General features: G+C 40.7%; 1 protein-coding gene across 2 annotated transcripts; it reads left to right on the top strand.

The window, feature by feature from the left end:
- The first annotated feature begins 357 nt into the window (after positions 1-357).
- Positions 358-22,536, top strand: LOC114153681 (gap junction delta-2 protein-like). Of its 2 annotated transcripts, XM_028032377.1 has the most exons (3): positions 358-1,701; positions 4,346-4,402; positions 20,156-22,536. In XM_028032377.1, the coding sequence occupies exons 1-3, from the start codon at positions 1,631-1,633 to the stop codon at positions 21,012-21,014; spliced, it is 987 nt and encodes a 328-aa protein (XP_027888178.1). In that variant the 5' UTR covers positions 358-1,630; the 3' UTR covers positions 21,015-22,536. The 2 variants fall into 2 exon arrangements, with proteins under 2 accessions (XP_027888178.1, XP_027888179.1); XM_028032378.1 differs by lacking the exon at positions 4,346-4,402 and having other exon boundaries at positions 363-1,701.
- The last annotated feature ends 1,102 nt before the right edge of the window (positions 22,537-23,638 follow it).

The raw sequence follows: 23,638 nt of genomic DNA, 5'->3' as shown, positions 1-23,638 counted from the left end.
ACATAAGAGGGCATGAGGGTTGGGTCAGATGGTGACATTAAGAGACAAATAGGGAATTCGATGTAGGAACGACAGTTTTTCCTTTAACGCTTTTGATCTGTGGCACCTGAAAGAGTTCAATGTGAAAAAAGAAAACAAAAGGATTGCGGGGCATGGAGCCACTGTTAGATCTCAAATCCGCCCTTTCTGTGCAACATCAGGCAGAGACAGGCATAGCAGCACAGCAGCAGGCATTCTTGCAAGCATAAGGGAAGCAGCGATCAGGGTAGCAATCCAAGCACATTTACCAGAGGAGGCGAGAAGAAAGAGGGAAGGGGAGGGAGCAAAGGAGGAGGAGAGGGGATGAGAGGGAGCAGATCTATGAGCGGAGAAGGTACAGAGGAGAGGGGGAGGGAGGGGGGTGTTGCATGCTCACAGAGTGTGACAGAGATAGAGCGAGAAAGCAAGGAAGGAGGCACAGGGACAGAGAGGAGAGCACAGAGCTCCGAGAGAGGAGATGGAGCACTGAGGCAGAGGCAGCAGGAAGGACTGAGATCTGCACGCAAACGTGAATAGAAGAGAGACAGGAGGGAATCAGTGGAGGTAGAAGAGGAGGAAAAGGGGCGAGTGATGCCAGATGATGGAATCTAGAAACAGGTTGGACAGTTTTCCATTCCTGCCCTCTGCAGCTGACATGACTCTGGGCACTGGACTGTGCCGAAATTAGCCAGAGGGACGACGGCGGACAGGACAGAGGGTCTTCGGAGAGCTGCCTCAGGTTCAGTCTTGCTGGATGCAGAAAGGCAGCTGATTTATTACTGAGGGACTGGGTGGCAGCGTGTTTGCAGGCGTGCATGAGTGTGTGTGTGCAGGATTTTATGGGTCTGTGTGGTGCTCCGAGCTGCGGGGAGCGACCATTCCTCCAGTCATAAAGTGACATTCAGCAGGCAGGAGCTTTGTGTTCTGGAGGGGGTCTGCAGTCCAACGAAGGAAGTAGTAGAGAGGGAGTCGGAGCTGTCATCGAGAGGAAACTATGTGTGTGTGTGTTTATGGTGAGCTTAGCCAAAGTGGATCAGCTCTAGGTGTTGTGTGTGAGTGTTTAGGTTAGAGGAGCAAGGGTGCAGCAAAGACAAAGCTAAACAATGCAAGGACGAGTGGCGAATGACACCAATGGCCGAGAGTGCAGCTGAAGTACAAGGAGTGCCCCAGGGGTAGGGGAGGACGAAGGAAGAAGAAGAGAGAGAGAGAGAGAGAGAGAGAGAGAGAGAGAGAGAGAGAGAGAGAACAGCTAGAGGACAGAAAGAGGAAAGTAGAACAGTGAGAGGGTGATCATGGCTGTCGTACAGTGAGCTATAGCATATGCTGTAGCGCAGAGCAGAGCGCTGCTGCAGGGAGGAGGACAAGCATTACTGCACTGTGGAGGAGGTAGTGGAGAGGTGGGGGGGATGCAGTGAGTTCAGTACCCAGAAAGGGGACGCACTGTAGGACGGTCCCAGAAGAAGACACCGACGCCGAGACAAGAAGCCAGGTCAGCGAGTAGAGGTCAGAAAGGACCTGGTGCTCGGTTCAGCTGGTCATAGGCTGGTTCTGCGGGCCAGAGGAAAGCCGAGAGTCCTGTTTCCTGTGACACCGCTGACGCCGGTCCATCACCATGGGAGAATGGACCATCCTGGAGAGGCTGCTGGAGGCAGCTGTCCAGCAGCACTCCACCATGATTGGGAGGTAAGGCACAGGCTGGTATAAAAATGTTATTTTCTCAAGTTTGTGTTGTTTTGTTAATATTAACTCGAGGTGTGTGCTTTCATGTACAGTACCCGTTTTGTTTGGTGACCCCCGCACACCCCCAGCTCCTTCTCCAGGCTTGTCCCAGAGCTCTCTCCTCACTCTTCCCTCATTTTCTATTTCCACCCTCTCCTCACAATTATCCTCCTCTCGCATCACTAGTTAAGGGATAAACTAATTGCACATAATCAATACCAGGCTTTGATAAGCATTGTGGTTAATGCAGAGAGGGTCCTTAGGTGATACTAGCTAATAGCCTGGGTATTGATAGATTGAGCTTGGCCAAAGACCAATAGGACAGAAGGAGGAGAGGGGAGTAGAAGTGAGAGAGCTAAGATGTGGAAGATGAAAGCAAGGTGAGGAAGGTAGAAATCAAAAGTGTTAGAGACTGACATTTGAAGAGTTTTTGTGTTTAACGTTTACAAAAAGTTTGTTAGCTTCTTTTGGCCTGCACTAACCCTCCTCCTTATGATCATATGGTGGGATCGCTTCTTACGTTCACAGCCAGAACCGTTTGCAGTGACGAGGTGAAGAAGAAAAAAGGTTCTTCTTAGGTTGTGAGTCGGGACATGCCGTGGAGACATTCTGTACAATCTGTGTGAAATATGTGCTCCGCATCATCTCTGTGTGATTAATGGGATGCAAAAGTGGAATTTTCCTCGCGACTGAACACCATCCAAACGTCCCACTTGGATGTTCATTTGGAAAAGTGAACGTTGCCCAGCCTGTGAAACCAGGATGCGTCAGAGTGCAATTTGAGAATTTTCTCATTAGAAGATAAAGAAAATGGGAAACCTTTGAATCAGTTAATATGGCTGCTCTCTCTTCATTAACTCTGATCACAGGTAGTCTAGAGGGAGGGCATTCTCTAACCTGCTCCTTTCTAATGTGGCTCTTTTTTTACCCATGGAAGAAGCAGGAACTGGCTAACACAGTGCCTTGCTATTTAAAAAAACAAAACATTTAGTCACAATACAACCACAAACTTTAATGTATTTCATTGTTTTTCATTTGATAGAACTATATACTGATGATGATACTGCAGTGCATTGTAAAGCATAAGCTACACAATACATGTCAAATATCTTATGCAAACAAAATCTAAGAAATGTAGTGTGCAGATTTATTTTATCCCCTTAATTATGATACCCAAAAATACAATCTAGTGCTATCAGATGTCTAAAGATGTCACCTAAACTGTGTCTCAGTAACAACTCCACCAGATACTTTTATCCCTGTAGAGCTTTCATAAAAGCAGACAAGAGGTGCATTGTAACTTTGCAGAGATCGGCGGTTCAGGTCGGAGGATGCAATATTACTTGTGCACTCAACAAATCTGGCCTAAAGATGGAAGATAAAGAGGAAGAAGAAAGTCATTGTATTTTACGTCAAGTCACGCAGGGGGCACAGCAGCCATGAAGAAGAAAGTGCTCTAATCATCTGAGACCAGATTTTTTTTGCTACATTCAAAACACTGAGGATGGCAAAATAAAATTTCGAATTACTCTGAAAACACCATTCCCAGTGTGAAACATGGTGGTGGTGGCGTCATGCTGTGGGGATGATTGGTAGAATTGAAAGAAGGTAGTTGGTCAGAATGGTGCCGATAATTGCATACCACATTTTTCATATGATTTTTAAAATATTTATTATATAACAACAACAACATCAATAATAATAAAAGTAGTATTAAGTCATGTTTATATATATATTTTTTTACTTTACAGTTGTTTGGCACTTTGTGTAGGTCTGTCATATAACGGCCAAATGAAATACACTGCAGTTTGTGGTTATAAGTGATCCAATGTGAAAAATTATAACGTGTGAAATCTTTTGTAAGGCTTTATAATGTACACATACATAATAAATAATCTTGATAAATAATCAAATTAATGATACTGCAACTGCGTCAAAGCAGCACAGATGATGTGGGTCTCTAAGACATTATTTTGGGACATGTGTCCTGTCAGTTTTAGATGTGCCCCTGCTCCAACACCAGATTCAAATAATTGCGTCCGGTGTGTGGGAGACGCCTACATGTAGGACACCGGCTGGTGAGGAATGGAATTTTCCACCTCAGCTGTCAAGATATTCTCAAAAGAAATTATCTGGACTGAGGCATTCCCTGTGGTAGGGAGTTCCCTTCCAACCAAGAAATTTCAGTCAGTTCCTATTTGTTTACTGAAAGAGGAATGACCTATGAATGGTCTAATATTTTGGTGGGATGAAAACCTGCAAACCAGCTTGATTTAGAGGTGCATTAAGCAATATCTTTGTTCATATAAATCACAAGTTTCCTTCCCACTCTTGGTTTTGTTGCCAATTCTCAACAAACTAGATTCTAGACCTGAATCGCTACACAGACATTTTTCTAGCTCCACTAAGCATCAGCCAAAGCAGAGTTGGCTGTTGAGCAGGAGCGAAGACGAGCTAGCTGACCTTTGTGACAATTTCACCAAACTTGGAGAGCTGGTGAAGGATGTCGGCCATTTAGGAAAACAAAATGGTACTTATATTTTTCTCATGAGCCAGAGGAGCAAACAAAGGCTAAAGCGACAGTGAATATTGGAATTACATTCAACAGGTGGCCAGACAAAGGAGACCAAAGGGATGTCCGTGTTGCTCTGTTTCTGCTGGATATGTGAGTAGGCAACTGTTTGCTAATATGTCAGCCATAACAACTTCATAAGCTAGATGCTAACTGTTGTGAACATGTTTTGGAGTCTTTCCGCCCCCTAGTGGTCAAAATAAAGAGAAAAAAAAATGACTTGATGCAGCTTTGAAATCCTGTCCTGGCAGCTGAATAAATGAATGATGAAAATCAATCTCTGGACAATTCAAGCCACCTACAGTCTTACAGAGGCACAGAAGCAACTCTCAATTTGTCTGCTACTTCTCTCAAAATCATAATGAACACTCTGAAGATGTAATGCTTTCTTGTAACCTTCAGGCGTGTGAACATTATAAAAGGTTAACTCTTTAAAAAAAATAATAAAGTACCACAGTTAAAGAAGCAGTGCTTTTCTAAATGGTGCAGATCAATTCTTCATGCCTTTTTTTGTCTTTCAGTGTTGAGAACTATCATATAGAAAGCTTTCTATATGACATAAATTTAGCTATGTATATGATCCCATGAGCTAGAGAAAACAGCACTCCCCTTCCCTCCATAAGGAGTAGTTTTACAGCGACCACAGCTATGCGATACAGTGCTGATTACGCTGAGATGCTTTGTAAATAATCCCTCTGTATTTGGCCTCCCTCAGACTGTGTTTGTCCTACATGGCTCTTTCTAGTTGACCCCAGGGTATTAATTGTTACATTAGGAGCTTCCCAGTCTGTCTTCGATTCACTTTGACTAGGAAATAGGAGACAAGCTACATTGTCTTTTGTATTCACGTTGTGCATAATTTTTGGTCATAGATCCCTGAATTATTTTTTTTTATCCTTTTCAAACTCATGTGGTTTTTATATCTAGCCTGTTTGCAGGAAACCCTAATTAAAAATAGTGAAGCGTACAGTAGTTTCCATATTATAAGTATTTAACTAGATTATTGCAGTTTATCATGAATCGATGGTCTGGATCTGGGCTTTCTACCTGTAGAGAGGTAATTATTATTATTATTATTTTTTTGCAGTTTTAACAAATCTACTGAAGATAACAATTTGATTCCAAATCTTAAGCATGTGTCTGCATGGTCAGAACATTACTGACACCTTCCACATTAAATTATGACAATTATGTCTATGGACTGCCCTGCGACAGACTGGCGACCTGTCCAGGGAGAACCCCGCCTCTCGCCCGGAACGTTAGCTGGAGATAGGCACCAGCACCCCTCCCGACCCCAGGAGGGTGTTAGAAAATGGATGGATGTCTATGGACGTACCAGCAAATTGGAGAATTGTTCACCACTGGCACGGTTTTGTGCTGTGGAGGTGCCTCTTAGATTGTTACTGAGCCACTCCACACCAAATTACGTACAAATTTACGCACTGACCTCTATGGGTTGAAAGGTTCAAGTCTACTGCACCACTGACCACCCCCAGCTGTTTAGTTGGGGGTGGTCAGGTGTGCTCCATTGCACTTGTGAACATAAACAACTGTGATGTATTGTGGCACCGTTGTGCATTGTGAAGTCTAACACTTCACAGGGTGTGGCCAGAGCATGCAGCCACTGTCCGAAAGACCGCATCACGACTAGGAGCGTCCAGCCTGTGTGTGTCGTTTTCTTTTGTTTTCAACAGTTTTGCATGTGTGTGCTTGCAGCACAAACACTGTGTTTCCAAAGTAGAAATAGAAGATGTTGCCCTTTGACTGAAACGTCTTCCCCGCATCACCCTGAAAACATGGTTGCATGCCTGTCATCGTTTTTTGAGCGCCAATCAACAAATGTAGTTCCTCTGTCGGATGACTAGACTGTCTGATCAAGCTACAATTAAGTTGATTCTTAATTGTAGGTTTTAAGCTAACCTATGCCCAGGCATAGGACAGGTAATTAGCCCGGGAATACAGAAATAGAATCGGACCATCTTCATGGAGCGGCATAGGTTAGCTTAATTACGGTCTTGGAAGGAGAATGACAACTGAGAATTGCTTCTGTGCCTCTGACTAACCACAGGTGATGTGTGTATGGTGACTCATTCAGAGACTGATGTTATGTGCTGTGATCTGACTGCTCTGTGTACAGTGTGTGCATGGACAACCAACGTCTGCAGTCGTGACTACACCGATAAAGAAAGCATTGTCAAGGCTGCAATAACCATGTTTGTAGATCAGAACCTTGTGCTTAAAGTTACAAAGATGTGAGACTTTGAAGCATTAAACATGTTGAAAATAAGCCACAGCCTGTCTCAGCTGCTCTGTCAGTTTGGGGAATTAATGAAATTTCTGGTTGTAATGGGCAGAGGGAGCTTCCTAAGAGGACAGAGCCAGAGCTATTTGTGCAGTCTATGTATTTAATTAAAATACATGCTTACAGAGATATTCCAGCCTATTTGATTAGGATTCATAATGGAAAGTACTTAGGTGGCATTAGTCAGCACTGTGCTGTCTGTGCTGTGCCTTGGTGGATCTCTAAATGCCTAACTGTCACAAAAATGAATAACAGATTTTATGCTGAGGGCACAGCTGTCTTAAATTGACTTGGCAGCCTTGATAATGTTGGTGGTTGTTTTGTGTCTCATGGGTTTATACATAATTTATTAATGAATCTTCCATGTTTCCACCTCTGTGAAAACCATACAAATCCTGATTTGCTCATACAAGGTCTGGCAAAAGAGTTTTTTTTTCTTTTCAAAAATAACCCTTAAACTTCAGGTTTTTTGGTCATATTACAATCACAACTTTAACGTTTTTGATTTAAATTTTATCTGACAGACCAACACACAACACTACATAATTATGAAAGACAGGACACACTGAAAAGTGTGGTGTGCACTTGCTGGCCTGCCTTCTGAGTTGATAGTTTCTAAAACCTCCTTCAGATGAAAATAGAGCTGCAGCTAGGGGTTTTGGAAAGCTTTGCACAACTGAGACAACTAGAGTTGATGGAAAGCAATAACACCTTCCAAGTCTTGCTACAGCTTCTCGGTGGTCTGGACTTTGACTAGGCCATCTAGACATAGATATGCTTTGATCTAATCTGTTCCATTGTTGCTTTGGTTTTATATTTAGGGCTTATGTCCTGCTAAACCCAGTGCCAAGTGTTTTGCAACCTTACACAGGTTATTTTCCTGGATTGCCCGCTCTAGCTCCAACCATTTTCTCATGACGTCGACCATCTCTTGCTATTGTTGAAGAGAAGCGTCTCTCACAGCATTGCTGTATCAATTTTCCATAAAAGCATATTTTGCAGGGCGCACAACTAGTTTATTTCAATAGTAAAACAAACGTAGACCCACATTTTCATGCCGGTATTTGTGAAATCACACACTACTCAGTGTTGGTCTATCACCAAAAAAATCCCATAAAATGCTTTTAAGTTAATGTGACAAAGTGCTAAAAGTCCAAGGAATGGGCTATGAATAGTTCTTGCACCATACAAGTGATTTTTTTTTTTATACACAAAGATTTCAATTTGTACATAATGCGAATACAGTGCTTGTTCCTGCAGGGAAAACAAATGCTTATTAACTGCACTGAACTGCCAAAAGGATAACTAAATGTGGACGACTGGTGTCTAGCATCTCCCACCATCTGCTTTTGTTCGTTTTTCTTTCTTCCCCTGTGTGATGTCAGCTATACACAACAGTAACACAATACTGAGAATTAAAACCCTAAGCTATTAGCTCTAACACAAAGCGTACTTGAGGGGAAAAAAAAGTATTTACATAATGCATAATGCACAGGTTAACCAAGGGTTACACAGCGGATACTCCTTAATGTAATAGGATTTGATGTCTAGCAGGTAGGGGGAAAAAAAAGGAAGGGAGGAAGGAAAGACAGGAAGAGTGTCGATGCATCTTCAACAAGACTGCAATGCTGTAGTCACGCCAGCGCCAAAGACTAATAGAGGAGTAAGAAAGCACACGAGGCAGCAATAAATGGAAGTATAGAAGGATCTAAGGAAAGATCAAATGATAAAGCCTGCCGATGGATAAAAGAAGAAGTTGTGGAGATAGAACAACAACAACAAAAAAACCCTGCATTTAGGGAGAGTAGGATGCAGAGGAAGCAGAAAAAGTTTTCTCTCCGCAGAGGCTCGGTCCAGGGGATCTGTGTCAGAGCTGCTTCCTGTTGGAGCCGGTGCTGAAATAAAGAAAAAGAGGCACATTATGTGTAACATGAACTTAGGAGATTAGCTAAAAAAAAACTTTTGGCATGTTAATTTCTTACTCAGCATATATAAGAGGCATTTTTGTGTACAATAATGTTGGTGTAAATGTCCAAATCAGTTTCCCCCCACTTCATATCTTATGCAGGCATAACAAACTCAATCTATTATTTATAATCTATCACTTCTCACTTCAGCATTATAAGTCATAAATTCTTAATAAATGTTGTATTTTGCCTGTTTCAAGTTGCAACACGTGTCAAGTCCTTCATTAAAAATGGATGCAGAACTGACCGGCCTTTTAATGCGCAGGACAAAGTGGTGTATGAAATGCCTCACTGCCGTGAAAGCTCGGAAAAAAGAAAAGGAGAGCAGCTCAATGTTGGATGACACTTGGAAAGCCTTGTTTGCTGGCTTTAAAAGCAGAAAACACACAGTGTCTGCCGCTTTTCACTCTTGTGGGTTTGAAAGGACACATTCCCTTCACTTTTCCCCTAAATGGGTCAGGATATCCACAAGACGGAAGTACCCTGCATTAAGGAGGGCACTCCAGTTATCCAAAAATAATCCAAGATACAGGAATGCTCTGCTGGAATTGAGGGCATCATCCTATCAGAAACACTAAGACAGGATATATTTCATGTAACTTTCAAAAGCCTTACCCTGAAAAGGGTATTTTCTGCGTTCAGCCATAGAGGGATTTTGATGCAAAGGGAAATATTGTCACCAATATTCAAGCGACGGGTTAGAAATCGTAATCCATCATCCACTGCTGCTGTGATTTGAATTGAAGTGTTTCTGCGTGCATCCAGAGTCGCCATTGCTTTATTTGTGCAGCAATAGCTGATGTTGAATATTATTGATTATTCTATTCGGCGGGGCAATTTTTGCAGATAAGCAGAGTTTGGCTTTTGTTCAGCACAGGCTGTTATTCATTTTAGCAACCAATCAGCGATGTGTGTGTTTGTGCAGACTTTACAAGGCGTTATGTATGTGAACTCTGTGAAGCACATGCATGATCCGTATTGCCATAACTACACACACGTAATGAGGCATTTACAACTACTAAGCATCCAAGGAAGTACATTACTGTTTGTTCTATTGGACTGTAAACTGATTGAACTCAGTCTTTAGAGATTACCTGGCAAAGACTAGCAATAGGAGTCTAACCAAATCAATGAAACTGCCTATAAAACAAACCAACCTTTCAAACTGCAAGAACTAAAGAATTTGTAACTGTACATAATCCTCTAACGGGGAAAAAGCAGATTAGTTTTTTCCTTGCACTAATGTTGAGCTCCATATACGTAAGAACAGATATTTACTTTTTTGCATATTTCAAAATCATGAATTACCCCAAAATAGCGGTGATTAACCAATTTCAGGTTAAATTTCACTGCCCATGCACAGCCCAGTACAGTAAAATAACACTCCACACTTCATTACTACTGCATCCCACTTAACAGACTCACCAATGATGTTCCAGGATCCAGTTTTCTGGAGAGCAACAGCTATTTTATCAGTACACACACTTACAGTTTTTATTGAACTCATGTTTTCTCCTGCTGACAATGTTTTCATGTGGCTAGGGTAAGTGCTAGGCTAGTGGTAGAATTTATTCTCTCTGTTTTGGTATAACTTGTTGATATTTTGACCTGTAAGATATTTCAATAAAGTTCATGTAGGTCACCTGTATACAAATGAAAGATTTTATGCTTTCTTTTAAACATTTGCAAAATTTAATGGATAATGTTTCAGCCCAGGGCAACACAGGGGAGGTTACGTGTCACAGACAAACAGGAAGGGAATGTCACTGTCAAGGATATCATGTAGATTGTTGGGCTGATCAATTGTATCAGCAAAAATAATATGCATATTCTATTATAAAGTTCTGCAAACCGTAGTCAATAAAAAATAGCATTTTAAAATACAGCATTTTAGTTGAGTTAAAATTGAAAATTTATGTCAAATTATTCCCGTTGATAAAACAAGATTCATCTGAGGGGCGGCATGCACACTCCAAAAAAAATCTTAATTTTAACTCAATAAGGATCTTAGTGGGTATTTGCATTTTCTGTCAATGGCTAGTGGGTGTTCCTCTCGGTCATGCACAGTAAAATCAAATATGTAAAAAATATGTGGCCATACACCGCAGTCAGCTTTGAAGTTGATATATTTCGAAGCTTTCAAGTGTGAGCTAAGTTTCTAAATAACACGGAGGATAAAGGGAGGGTGAAATATTTAAATGAGCTTTTGTTGGGTTTCTTTCTGCTTTCTGCTAATGCTATCATGTACACAAAATTAGCACAAGGTTGAACCCGTTTCTACAGAGTTGTTTGTTATGTCTGACTCACATTGTGCAGCAGGGCGATGATTGTAAAATAAAGATTAGGGTCTTCCTCCTGCTGCGACTTGGAGTAAATCATCATAAATGGTCAAATTAACAGTAAAAACATTGAAAAAGTCGATGAGCAATTGTAACAATGGTTTGATTGCTGTAATCCCAATCGACATTTTTATATTGCTTAATGAGAGGGGCATAAGTCTCGACATTCCATTTTTTGTTAAATTATTTGAATTACATTATTCATCACAACATTACTGTATGTAGTATAACAAAAGATAGACAAAACAGCAGGGACTGACAGATCCTACATCAGCAGCAACTTGTTTATTAGGGTCACAGACAAGATCTCTGTGTTGAGAAATTCACCGTTGAACTTGTTTCAAGCTATGAAAACTGTAGCGACTGTGTTGCCTGACAGCTTGAACTCCCGGTGATTTTCTTTAGTGAAGTGTTTCTTCTTTTTTCTTCTGCAAAGCTTTAATTTTTAACAAAATTATTCATGGACATTTCAGTGTTAATGTCAGATCAGATTTTCTTCCACATCCTTGGACACCCCTCCACATCTTCGCTTTCTCCTGCACAAGATGGCCAAGTGGGGCTGTGCCAAGCCAGTCGAGTCAGGGTCCAATATGACAGAAGAGGAAAACATGTCATCTGCTTCAGCTTTGTTCAGAGTACAACAAATAACAAATAAAGTATTTTTGTTTCATTCAAACTAACATGTTTAAAGGAAAAAATATATTATTGGAATATTTTCTACATATATTCCAACATAAAAAGCTGCAGAAAGGAGACATTTAATTTAGCAGATGATCTTAATGGTGGAATGAATGTTTCCTTAAAACAAAACAGGAGGTGATGTGAAGAAATAAAAGTAAAGCAATCAAAGACTAATCTCCAAAAAGAAATGTCTTGCTCTGAGTTAAAATCGTATTCCTGACATGTTTGTCTCAGAAATTCTGACGAGCAAATAAATGATTTATGGAATATTTTTTAAAAGTGCTCATTTTGATTCAATCAGCATAAAGTGCTGGTTTGGACGCAAGTGGAAATGCTGATGTGATTCATTTGAAGCTTTCGACTTATTTTAGATGTTCTGTATACACATTGCCGTTCTTCGCTTGAATAGAAATGAAAGGGTAGTTTCAGATGACATGAAGACAAATGAGATGTGGAAAAGCCGGATCTGGTAGTCATGCATGGTTAGGCTGAAATGACAGAAAAACTGTGTTTAATCACAATCCTTTAACTTTTTTTTTTTTTTTTTTTGTCTCATACCTGTTGGACGCCTCAATCTTCATTTTTCCTCCTTTTCCTTCTTTATCCCTGTTAAAACAGCTGGAGTTCAATTCCCTCTGAGATGCTGAATGATGTGGTGAAATAATTACATCTCTGTGACTATTAATTCTTGTTATATGAACAAAACCTAGAGATTTTTAATTCTAAAATCATAAAAGAAACAACAGAATCTCTTACAAATCTCTTAATTGAAGCGCCTCAGCTGAGGGAACACAAATTTAGCCCGTATTAAAGTAATTGTTGCGCCCACTCTTAGCGGCACCCCTGGCTGTCTGCTTCACTGCCTGATACATGGGCAAAGCCTGAAACTATTAGCAGTTTAAGAGGGGAGTGCAGATGAGGAGATGAGGGACGGGAGAAAAGAAATGCCTGCGCTCTGATAATTAAGTTGCCTAAATTTGAGGCCTGGTAAGGTCTTTATTCATTACACGGTGCCATCAGTAATCAGTGGAGCTTATTATTGAGAGCTTATGGGCGGGAGGGATATTTTTACCACAGATAACTCTGATTTCAAACACCCTTCCAGAAACTTGTCTTTTGTAATAAGTTACACCTTAAGTTTTGTTGCTAAAGGTTACCGTAAAGCAAGATATTTGATGTGAGATGAAAAATAAAGTGTTTTCTGCTATGTAAATGATTCTCCATATGAACACTCTCCTGAGTTAAGGTTTGGTATTGAGCATTAGTGATCAAACAGCATCAAGAAAACCAAGAAACACAGAAAATACGTTAGGAAAAAAGTTATTGTGGAGCAAAATTATATATTTAAATGACATATTTTTTAAAAATTATATATTTAAAAAAAAAAGATCCTTGTAATTCTGGGGTGACGAACCAAGGGTCATTGAACTCGACCTATTTTTAGGTTTAGAAAATTTAAGTTGATGTCATTGAGAATTTAGTAAAAGTAAGAGACATTCTTGATTTGTTTTTATAGCTGTAAACAAACACTTCACATCTCCACGAAAGCACAAACCTCACAGCAAAATATGGCGGTGGCAGTATCATACTGTGGGGACACTTCCTGACGCATGGATAGGGAAGCTGGTTAGAAGATCAGTGGAGTTAAAATCTTCACATTTCTGGTAACTTTAATAATTAAATTGCCTCATTTTGGGGCAGGGTGAAAGCTTCAGGACTGTTTCTCTGCAGGCACAGAATGTTTTGCATGTTTTAAAGCAAGCAACTATTTTACGCGAGAGGGAAAAGCAGTGTGTTTGCTGATGCATCTGCTCTTGTGCCAAAGGGGGGCTCTGTTCTCCCTGAAGGCCTTCGGCAGCAGCTGTTGTATGAATGAAGTTTTTTTTTGTGTTGCGTGTGCGTGCGTGCGTGAAATCCTCTGGGAAAGACAGGGCTTGCATATCCAGCCAACACACCAGCTGAAGAGCAGCAAGCATAAAGTGAAACACAAATCACACAGGTCAGTCAGCAGACTCGTTCGAAGGGCTTCTCGAAGCGAAGCGCGACGCCCGTATCTTCACTTCCTCCACTCGTCGTCCCTCCAGACCTTTACTTCTGCTTGCCCACGAGCCGCTGTTGGTCTTTGAAGTTTTAGGAAAATGCCAACTGTCGTCTCTGCAGCGCAAACAGATAAAAATGAGAAGCTCTGAATGTGAAGCCACGTGGGCGGGGGGAGAGAGAGAGAGACACATCAGTTTTCTTCAAATCCTGTAACGTCTATTGGACAGCGAGGGGGATTTCAGGGGCCTCTGAAATTATAATCATTAGTCTCAACTAAGAGGAGGTCCTCTGGGAGGAAGGCAGCTAAATGAGGTGATGAGAGGGAGACTGATGTGGGTGATCTTTTTTTTTTTTTTACCCATCATTTAAAGAACCTTTTGCTGAAGGATCCATTTGTTGTAACGCCTGAATCTTTTTCATGCTGTCTTTAGCAATTTTACTCAACAAGTGAGTTTATTTTTAGAGCCTTCCCTTGGGGTGTAAGAACACTTAGGATTCTGAACCCCCTTTTCTCACAAATTATGATGGCAATTGAATATTCTGCAGGTTCAGGCCTCTGGGCTTTACTGTCCTGATCTGCTCCAGCTAACAGTATTGGCTTGTTATTCTGCAGGACTTAAAACACTGATGTTTGCAGATAACCTCAGTGCACCGCGTTCTGCTAATGCAGCAATCCGCCTCGTGCTGATTATCCTGTTACCCAGCACTGGTGCGCACACACACATAAATACACACACGCTTGAAAACACAGAAAGCGTTCAATACATGCAATGTCTTGGGATTTTTTTTTAATGACAAAAATTGCTTCGGCACAGACTGAATGGCCGTAGCTGCAGTATTGAACATCCACAGGTTAAATCTGCAAAGTAACCACTGAGGTGAACAAAGCTGCAGAGAGAAAACCGCAGCCAGAAACGGCTGCCGGCACTGCAACGTCAAACAAAAGGTTTATCCGAGTTTGTCCTCAATGATACTTCAAAAGATCTGGCCTATAACATGATTCATGCTGCGCCAATCAGTTAACGGAAACCTACACATGTAGATACGTCACTTTTCTCACTTCAAAATATTCTATTATTGCTTTTATGAAACAGATCCAAGCAAATTAGACCAGAGTTATAAAGTGAAAGAAGAAGTGTATAACTATAAATATTTTACACAGGACAAAATATGCCATTTGTACTCAGCCTTTCTTACCTTAACACCCCTCAATAAAATCTAATATGATTAACTGTTTTGAAAAATTACTTCCTTTGTGTATAAAGTGTACATGTGGTATATAAAGTGTACATGTGCATAAAACAGAATAATTATTAACATTGTATGCCACAAATCGGACCTTTATGGAAGAGTACTGAGAACATAAAGCAATGTTGAAAAAATGCCATATCCAGCTTCATTATTTGCCACAAGCTACTTGGGGGGGCAACATGGTGCAGAAGTCATTCTGCTCAGATGAGATCCAGACAGAATGTCTGGCAATGTGTGTGTGGCATAAAAGTCTTACAGTATAACAAGGTGGTGGCAGGATGATGCTTTGGAGAAGAGAATCTTGCCACAGTTTATGGGCAGGTAGATGGAAGACAATGATCCAAAACAAGCAGTCAGACCTTTAAAACCATAAAAAACAAAAAACAAATTATGGGCTACTTTCTGTTGGTCTGTTAGATTCAAAATCCCAGTAAAATACACGGACGTTTGTGGTTGCAACTGATCAAATTGTCAAAGAAATAAAAAAGTAGAGAACCGAAAAGTATTTCTGCAAAGCACTGCAAGTAGCTTATTTAATTTAAAAAAACTTTTGTATTTATGCAACCGCTTTCCACTTACAATACGCATAAAAGGATATACAAGAAAAGCATAAAAAGAGTTACCCTCATGAATCAAAGTTAGAGAAATATCAGCCTAAAATCTTTATATTAGTAGTAACTTCATGTAAAATAGGGAAATTATGATCAATCATACATTTTAAACCCAAAAGAGACTTTTATTCAGCAAGAGCACATGTTCAAATCCGACATGGAGGAAAAAGTGTTCAACACACCTTTTCACAGTTTCAGCAACAGACTACATTGCTGCTGCTCCCTCACTTAGGATGTGGTAACTGCTGTCCTTAACATAAATAAGCAAAACTTTCCTTTTTGACCATTAGGATACAGTATGATATAAGTCATACTTGTGAAATATCTCTTTATTGGATTCTGCAGATGTTTTTGTTTTATTTTCAGGAACTGAAAGCCATTCAAGCCTCCATGAGTTCAGATCGTTACACGCTTGTAGTTTATGGTTAAACCTCTAAATCACATCTGATTCTATTTTATTTAATTGTATAATCTAAGAAGATAAATCACCCGATGATCACACAATGTGAAAAAACAATTCTATAAAAACATATGTCATTATGTCGGGGACATGAATTGTCTTACACCATCTGTTTAGAGGTTGTAGATTGTGTAACAGATTGTAGTAGTTTTAATTAAAACGAACAGCATACAGGTTAGTTTACTTTTAAGTAGTAACAAAAAGGCTCACAGTATATGTGAGGTGAGAGTGTTTATAAAAGGCACAAAGCCACAAATGAATGCACACAGAAATGACTCTTGAGAGTTCAGACCACCACTAATTAAACCTCGGATATAAGCCTCAGTAAGCTGGATGAGAAGAGTGTTTAATGAGCAGGCCACTGGTTTGCACCGAACATCTTGCATATTTCCAGTTGACTGCTAAGTGGTTATATGCTAAATTACGTTGCAGGGATCATATACGTTGTTGATTACTGGTGAAACAAGCCATCTGCTGCAAAACAACTTCTATAATAGATCGGACAGAAACAGAGCAACGCAACAAAATCGTTTCCGCATCAGAAAACCGCCTCGTCTTTGAGTTCTTCACCACCTGAACATTGAGAATTAGTTAGTTTTACCACGCAGTATGTGTGTATTCTTTATTGACAGGGGGCAAAAGGTTGATTTTTAACTGAAACACAATGCAACTTTTGCCGATTAAAACAGAATGTGAACAAATATTACAGTTAAATATATGTAACCAAAAATGTCCATGTCTGCTTGCATCAAATACCGAGTGGAGGTTTTTGATCTGAGGGAAATGACTCTCCAGCCAGAGTGTTGTCATAGGCATGAGCGTTACACTGTTCAGCACCATAAAGAAAACAGTGCCCGATTGAGTGTTCCTGTGTGTGTTTGCATTTCCACTAAATGGAAAATAGTTGCCCCCATGTTGGGCACATTTCAAGCACCGTAAGAAAATTTGGTCGGCACTAAACTTAAGGGCTACCTTATAGGTTACTAAATGCAAACTGAATTCTTTGTTCGAAATCTGATAGAGACAAAAGTTAAAACAACAGAATCTAGACTGACTCTTTTGAACGCAGTTTCCATTTCCGAAAACAAAATTAAAGGGGAACTGTTCAAAATTATTCAGAGCTTAATGCAAGAAACGGCAAAAGGTGCATCAATTTCCACTCAGACGCTTTGCTGCCAAACCTCCTGATCCTACCGAGGCTGAGCAAACAGAGCCACCAGATGAATTTATTACTTCATGCAAATTACATGCAAAATCTTAAATTCAAAACTTGCAGGGAAGCTGCACTCAGTCGGGTTATCAAGCACACTCAGTCAGCGTAGCATATGCACTCGCAGCTGCTTTGAGCACAGGCTGCTGGATGTGTTCACCATTTTGCACACATGGCTGAGTCTTTGTCTTTGTTTCTGCATCCCCGAGTCTGTCTTTTTTTTTTAAAGAAAGAAATAAAAAAAGTATCACACACAAGCAGATAAACACAGGTGGGGCAGGAGCAGGCGTAATGCAACACTGCTCTATTTTAAGTCTGCTTTTTGTCAACACACGCTCCTCTCTGCTCTTATCTTCGCCTGCCTCTCACTTCGCTTTAACAAGCTGCCACCCCAGTCACGCTCTTCAGAGACGTTTATTATTTCCCTCCACAAGGAAGCCTGGATTCAGACACTTTCCCTTCCCTTTTATCAATCTTTGCAGTGCTTTTCCCCTAACTTTGTACTTTCCTCCTTCCAGAATTTTTCCCTTAATGCAGGTAGAAAGTGCGGCAATCCACTTGTTCGTAAAAGACATCAATACCGCTTCACTTTAGCCCTCCTTAGAAGCATGGATCCTTAGTGAATGCCTTCTACCAGGGGTTTTCTAACCCATTTTCTCTGTCCCCTAACTTGCATAGTGAGTGTCCCTGTTGTGCGCAGGAGCAAGTGTTTTAAAAGTGATTACCTCCTCCATGCAGGAGGGCTACAGGCACATCCTCTGCATTGTGGCGTAAGTATCGGGGAGCCTCCGTGATGCGCAGGCTTTCCTTGCTCATTAAAAAGAGCTGAGTGTGCAGCCCTAAAGCCCCAGCCCTCCTCCGCAGTGCCCATGCTGGATCGACACCAGAATGTAACAGTGCAGCACATCAGTCTCTCAGAGGCCTTTAAAAGCAGCTGCACCACTCTGTAGCTCTGCTGCTCCCCGGACACGGCTTTCTATAACTGCAGCAGCGCTCTAATAATGCTCAATGGGAGGTCCTGACAGGTTTTAGAACAGCCACCCTTGACGGCTCAGCATATACGCGTCGGGAGAAAAAGCTGACAATAGTTTGACGTTGTGAGTTTCAGAAGAGAGGATTTGTTCAAGTCTTTGTTTTAATAAATGCAGAGAATTCAAAAGCCTCGGCCAAAGCTCTTAAACTGTAAGCTTAGACGCAGATTAAACCTTTCCTGGTGGCCATGAGGGTCAAAGTGCAGCAGCATGTAGAAAACCCTTCAGTGTAACAGAGAAGTTAATTGGGATCATTGTTGCAGTCGTGGGAAAAAGAGAATACACCATCAATAAGTTCAGAGGTTTATTTGTGCATGATAGAGGGTTTTGCTTCCTCCTTATTTAATAAATAGCAACATGGTGGAATCTAAGATTCATGGGGGTTTTACACTTAAAAAACATTAACATAAAACTTGAATATCTGAGGGTGCGTTCGTTTAAATGTTAAATCCCTGAAGGCGCCCCAGAAGGTTTTACCATGAATGTTCGGAACCATTTACAAGTTGTCTCCAGGGGATTCGTTCACATTAATTCAGGTCAATTCAACTCAGTTTAACAGAAAACGCTAACAGCACCAACACTCAAGTCACATGTCAACCCACTTTAAAGAAGAGAACTACATTTGACTCAGTTTAGTTCAACCCAAGCTCTTTATGCAGCACAAATCATGTCAAACCAGGAACAATTTCATTTACATAAAATCCATGTAACTCAAACTCAACTAACTTGGAATTAGTTACTAAATTTTAATTTCAACTAATTTAAAACTGAAGTCAATGCAATCAGCTCCTTTGAGTTTAGTAAGTCAAGTCAATTCAACACTGTTCGGTTCAGTTCCTTTCAATAGAATATATTGCTACTCAACTCTGTTAAGATCAGTTGAATTCAGTTTAGTGAGTTTTTTATCGGACCAAAACGCAACCAGTTACTGTCAGTGAAGCGCAATTCAATTCACTTCAGACCAATCAGAGTCAATTTAATGGAGGCAGAATCAGTGCTCGCCTCGTCACTTTAAAGAACATAAAATCAATCTGATTAATGTTGTTTGTTAGCTGCTTTTAGCACAAATACATGAAAATTGTTCAGCTAATTTCTGCCAATCTCAGTCTTTTAGGTTCGTTTAAACTAAATTCATCTCAGTTTATTTCAGCTCAACTATGCTTATTTCAAGAATACTCATTGTAATGTCATGTAACCCAAATGAACTGAATTGAGTAAAGTTTAGTTTATTTCAGTCCAGTTCAGTTTATCTGAACTTAGGTCAACAACAGCACATTTTATTCAATTTATTACAGTTCAGTTTATTTTCACTTTAATTGGTTCAGTTGAATGAAATTTAATTAATAGTGTTAGGCCACTTTAAGCTATTTAAAAAAAATCCAATTCAGTTCAATTTAGTTCTGTTTAACTTTATATTATATTTGTTTCACAGCAAGTTATGCATTTATTTGTTTCAGTGTTTTCTGCAAGGTTTCTGCTTGATTGATGTGTTGAATCTAATATAAGGAAGTTTTAATATTTTTGTTTCTTTTTTTGTTCCATTTTGAAGGTTAAAGCTACTTGCTACAGGAAAAAGCCATTTTTAACTGTTATTCATTTAAAACCATTTTTCTACATAGAACAATAAAAGATGTAAAGATTATATATCTTCAGAGAAAGTGTCAACGTCTTCGGTTTTACTCTCTCCTGATCAGTGGTCCAACATGAGCTCACGTTATTAGTGACTACAAAATTATTTCTCTTTCTGCAGCTTAGAAAAAGTAAGAATAACGAGCAAAAAGGAAAAATCATTAAACGCCCAATCACCATTTAGAACAAGAATTTCAGCATCTAAACTGAACAGTCACACACACACAGGTTTCCCTGCAGACTGGTACATCTGCTCCTCATTAACTGATGTCGTCTTTCTCCGCTCCCCTACCTGCCTGTTCCTTCTTCTTTTGCGTCTCTGCAGGATCCTGCTGACAGTGGTGGTGATCTTCCGCATCCTCATAGTCGGGATAGTGGGCGAGAAGGTGTATGAAGACGAGCAAATCATGTTCATCTGCAACACCATGCAGCCCGGCTGCAACCAGGCTTGCTACGACAAGGCGTTCCCCATCTCGCACATCCGCTACTGGGTCTTCCAGATCATCCTGGTGTGCACGCCGAGCCTGTGCTTCATCACGTACTCCGTCCACCAGTCCGCCAAAGCGCGTGATCGCAGCTACTCCCTGCTCCACTCTCACATGGACCACCACGGACACGGTCACCACGGTCGCCACCACGACCATCACGTTCGCAAACTGCACTCACGCAACATCAACGGCATCCTGGTGCACCCCGAAAGCAAGGACGACCACGACATGGACGTCAAGGAGATCCCCAACGGACCTCGAGGGGCCCTTCCCACGCACAAAAGCTCCAAAGTGCGGCGGCAGGAAGGCATCTCCCGTTTCTACGTCATCCAGGTGGTGTTCCGCAACGCCTTGGAGATCGGCTTCTTGGCCGGCCAGTACTTCCTGTACGGCTTTAACGTCCCGGGGATGTTCGAGTGTGACCGCTACCCCTGTGTGAAGGAGGTGGAGTGCTACGTGTCTCGTCCGACGGAGAAAACTGTCTTCCTGGTTTTTATGTTCGCTGTAAGCGGCATATGTGTGCTGCTCAACCTGGCCGAGCTCAACCACCTTGGGTGGAGGAAGATAAAGACGGCCATCCGGGGTGTGCAGGCCCGAAGGAAGTCCATCTGCGAAGTACGCAAGAAGGACGTCTCACACCTGTCCCAGGCCCCAAACCTGGGCAGGACCCAGTCCAGTGAGTCAGCGTATGTCTGACAGAGGCTTCTCCGCCTGGGAGCTCGAGGACCTTTGAAACTTTGGACGAGAGCTTTTCCCCGGCCTGCTCAGTAGGACACAAGACTGGCCACTGAACCCTTACTGGTCAAGAGCACAGACTCTGTGTAGTCACAACAAAACAACATGTCACCCAAAAGGGATTTTGACACTTGAAGACAAAAAGTACCACCCGCGAAAACCTGTATGTCCAGTTTTCTGACCTCTGACCTCTCCCTGGGTGACACTAGGTGCTTTCAGAGAAACTAACACTGAAACTGAGCATTTACAAATAACACTAAGATACTGTAAAGATAGCCTGAGGTTGAAAAATCTACAGTTCTTTCTTAGTTGCCTTTGCTGTGGGTCAATAAAAAAGATGATGTAATTTTTTCCCATATGTGCATATGCAAGAGCTTACGCCAGTGCGTGCATGCATGCATACGCAGGAGAGTGTGTGTGTGTGCGTGTGTGTGTGTATGGGAAACTGAATGCTAAATTATTCTGAATTACTGAAAGTAAGATAGTTATTTCTCATTGTTGGAGAATAGTCACTTGATGGATAAATAAGCACCTTTTTTCTTAAACGAGCATAATCTATGAGCACTAGAATGATCCGTGTGAACTGGAACACAGTGTTTGTGTTGTATTGTTGTTGTCGCTGCAGGATTTTTGTTTTGGGGAAAAAAGAAGAAAAAAAAGTCACACTTCTTTATGTGCTTTGATGAATCAGATACCACAAAGAAAACGGACTGACAATGAGTTTTATTTCCAACACTGTGTCGGTGCTCCTCGTTGCTCCTGGCGCCTCCACGGCACGCCGTTTACGCTCAGAACCGAAAACCACGCCAGTATCCTTACGTTGGCTTGTAAAACGCTCTTTCTGCCGAGGGCTTATGAATGGAGACCTTTTTGAGTTAAACGGAGGGGAAATACAAAATAACGTAGTCACGAATATTTTAATTCATAACCTCAAACCTTTTTTCACAAGCACATTTTGGTGCCATATTTCAAAGCTACTGTACATAGAGGAAATGTAGTAATTACACTTAGCCTTTTTCCCCTGCCACATATGGATAGGCTACATGTGGGCGGGCAGCAGGGGCTTTGGGTGCTTCTGAAAATTAACCATAGATTGCAGCTTTGACAATATTTAGCATTAATGTGCTCTTTGTTATGCCTTCAATCCCCTCTAACGGAGACAATGTCCCACAAAGTCTTTTATTTATTTATTTTTCTTCCTTCCTTCTTCGGACTTTGAAAAAGGCATGTTACAGAAGCATTAATAGAATGGAATAGAATATGACATGTAACTTAAAAAGAGACTGTTTTATTTATTTGCATCCTGCTCCTGTGAAATGTAATATTCAGCATGCATGAAGATGAAAAATAGAAAGAGACACGACAAGGAAATCTCGTTTTATGGGGAACACTGAACGCAGAGAATCGGAAAGGCGCCTCAACTGCAGCAATAATAGACAATAACATGTGAAAAGAAATATGTGAATAAATGATTATGCAGCGATTCTGGTTGTATTGTGTTTTACGGTCCCAATTAACATTGCATTGCTTCCGTTTTCAGTTGATGTGTTGGAAAGGTCAGAGCAGACATACCGGACTGAGCAAACCACACACATCAGCAGAATGAACACGGAGCATCAAAAGCAAGAGCTTAATGCACGGAGAATTCAGACCCTGTGGTCTTGAATTATAATTAATTGCACTGAGTAGATCTAGCATGCATTTAGGTGGTAGTAAGCATATTTAAACCGTGCACACAATGTCTTGCGACAGCATTCATACCTTGTAAGGTGTTACACATTTCATCATATCACAGCCAGATTTTTTAAATCTAATTTAATGGGATTTTATGTGATAGACCAACAGAAAGAAGTGTATAATTGCAAGTGACTAATGCCTTTTAAAATTTCTACTGTTAAAAGAATAAAGAAATTCCATTTTGGGACATGCATCTACTGTTTTAACACATCCAATGACTGATTTGTTTGCCAGATGCTCTTTAGATATTAATTCAGGGTTTGTCAAATTGAATGGAGAGCATATGCGATTATTAGCATTTAATAAATCTTCTCACAGAGCTCAACACGTCGATTTAGATGAAAAACATATTTATATTTACCAAAGAACTCTACATCTGATAGTAAATGGGGCAAGCATCTATCAAAATGTAATAAAACAAAAACATCCATCTTATTAAATAAATGGCATGTTGGCCATGTTTTATTTCATGGCACCTGAGAAAAGTTTGCGTCTAACGCTTTTCACGCCACTCGGATTTTTTATTTTTCAAGTATTTTTTAAAATAATATCCTTTTTTCCCCCCGCATTACAATTATGTATATTCTGAGTTGCTCTGTTGTGCAAAATCCCAGTAAAACACAGTAAAGGTTGTGGTAGTAGAGTGGCAAAATGTGAGCAAGTTTAAAGGGGTTTGCAAAAGTCCACAACAGAGAGACGCTCAGGCCCCTATTACCATTTATTATTTAGCTCAAAGAGATGATGCATCTCTTAGAGAAACATAAACACACTCTTAGGGCTTCTCCTGATGAATTATGGATTTCTAATCTGTTCATATCAGGATATTACACTCTTGGGTAAACTTTTTT

Source organism: Xiphophorus couchianus, chromosome 11, assembly GCF_001444195.1.
Source record: "Xiphophorus couchianus chromosome 11, X_couchianus-1.0, whole genome shotgun sequence".
In the NCBI taxonomy this organism is placed as follows: Eukaryota; Metazoa; Chordata; class Actinopteri; order Cyprinodontiformes; family Poeciliidae; genus Xiphophorus; species Xiphophorus couchianus.
The sequence above is the reverse complement of the archived record's forward strand: the minus strand, read 5'-3'. Positions and strand labels throughout refer to the sequence as shown.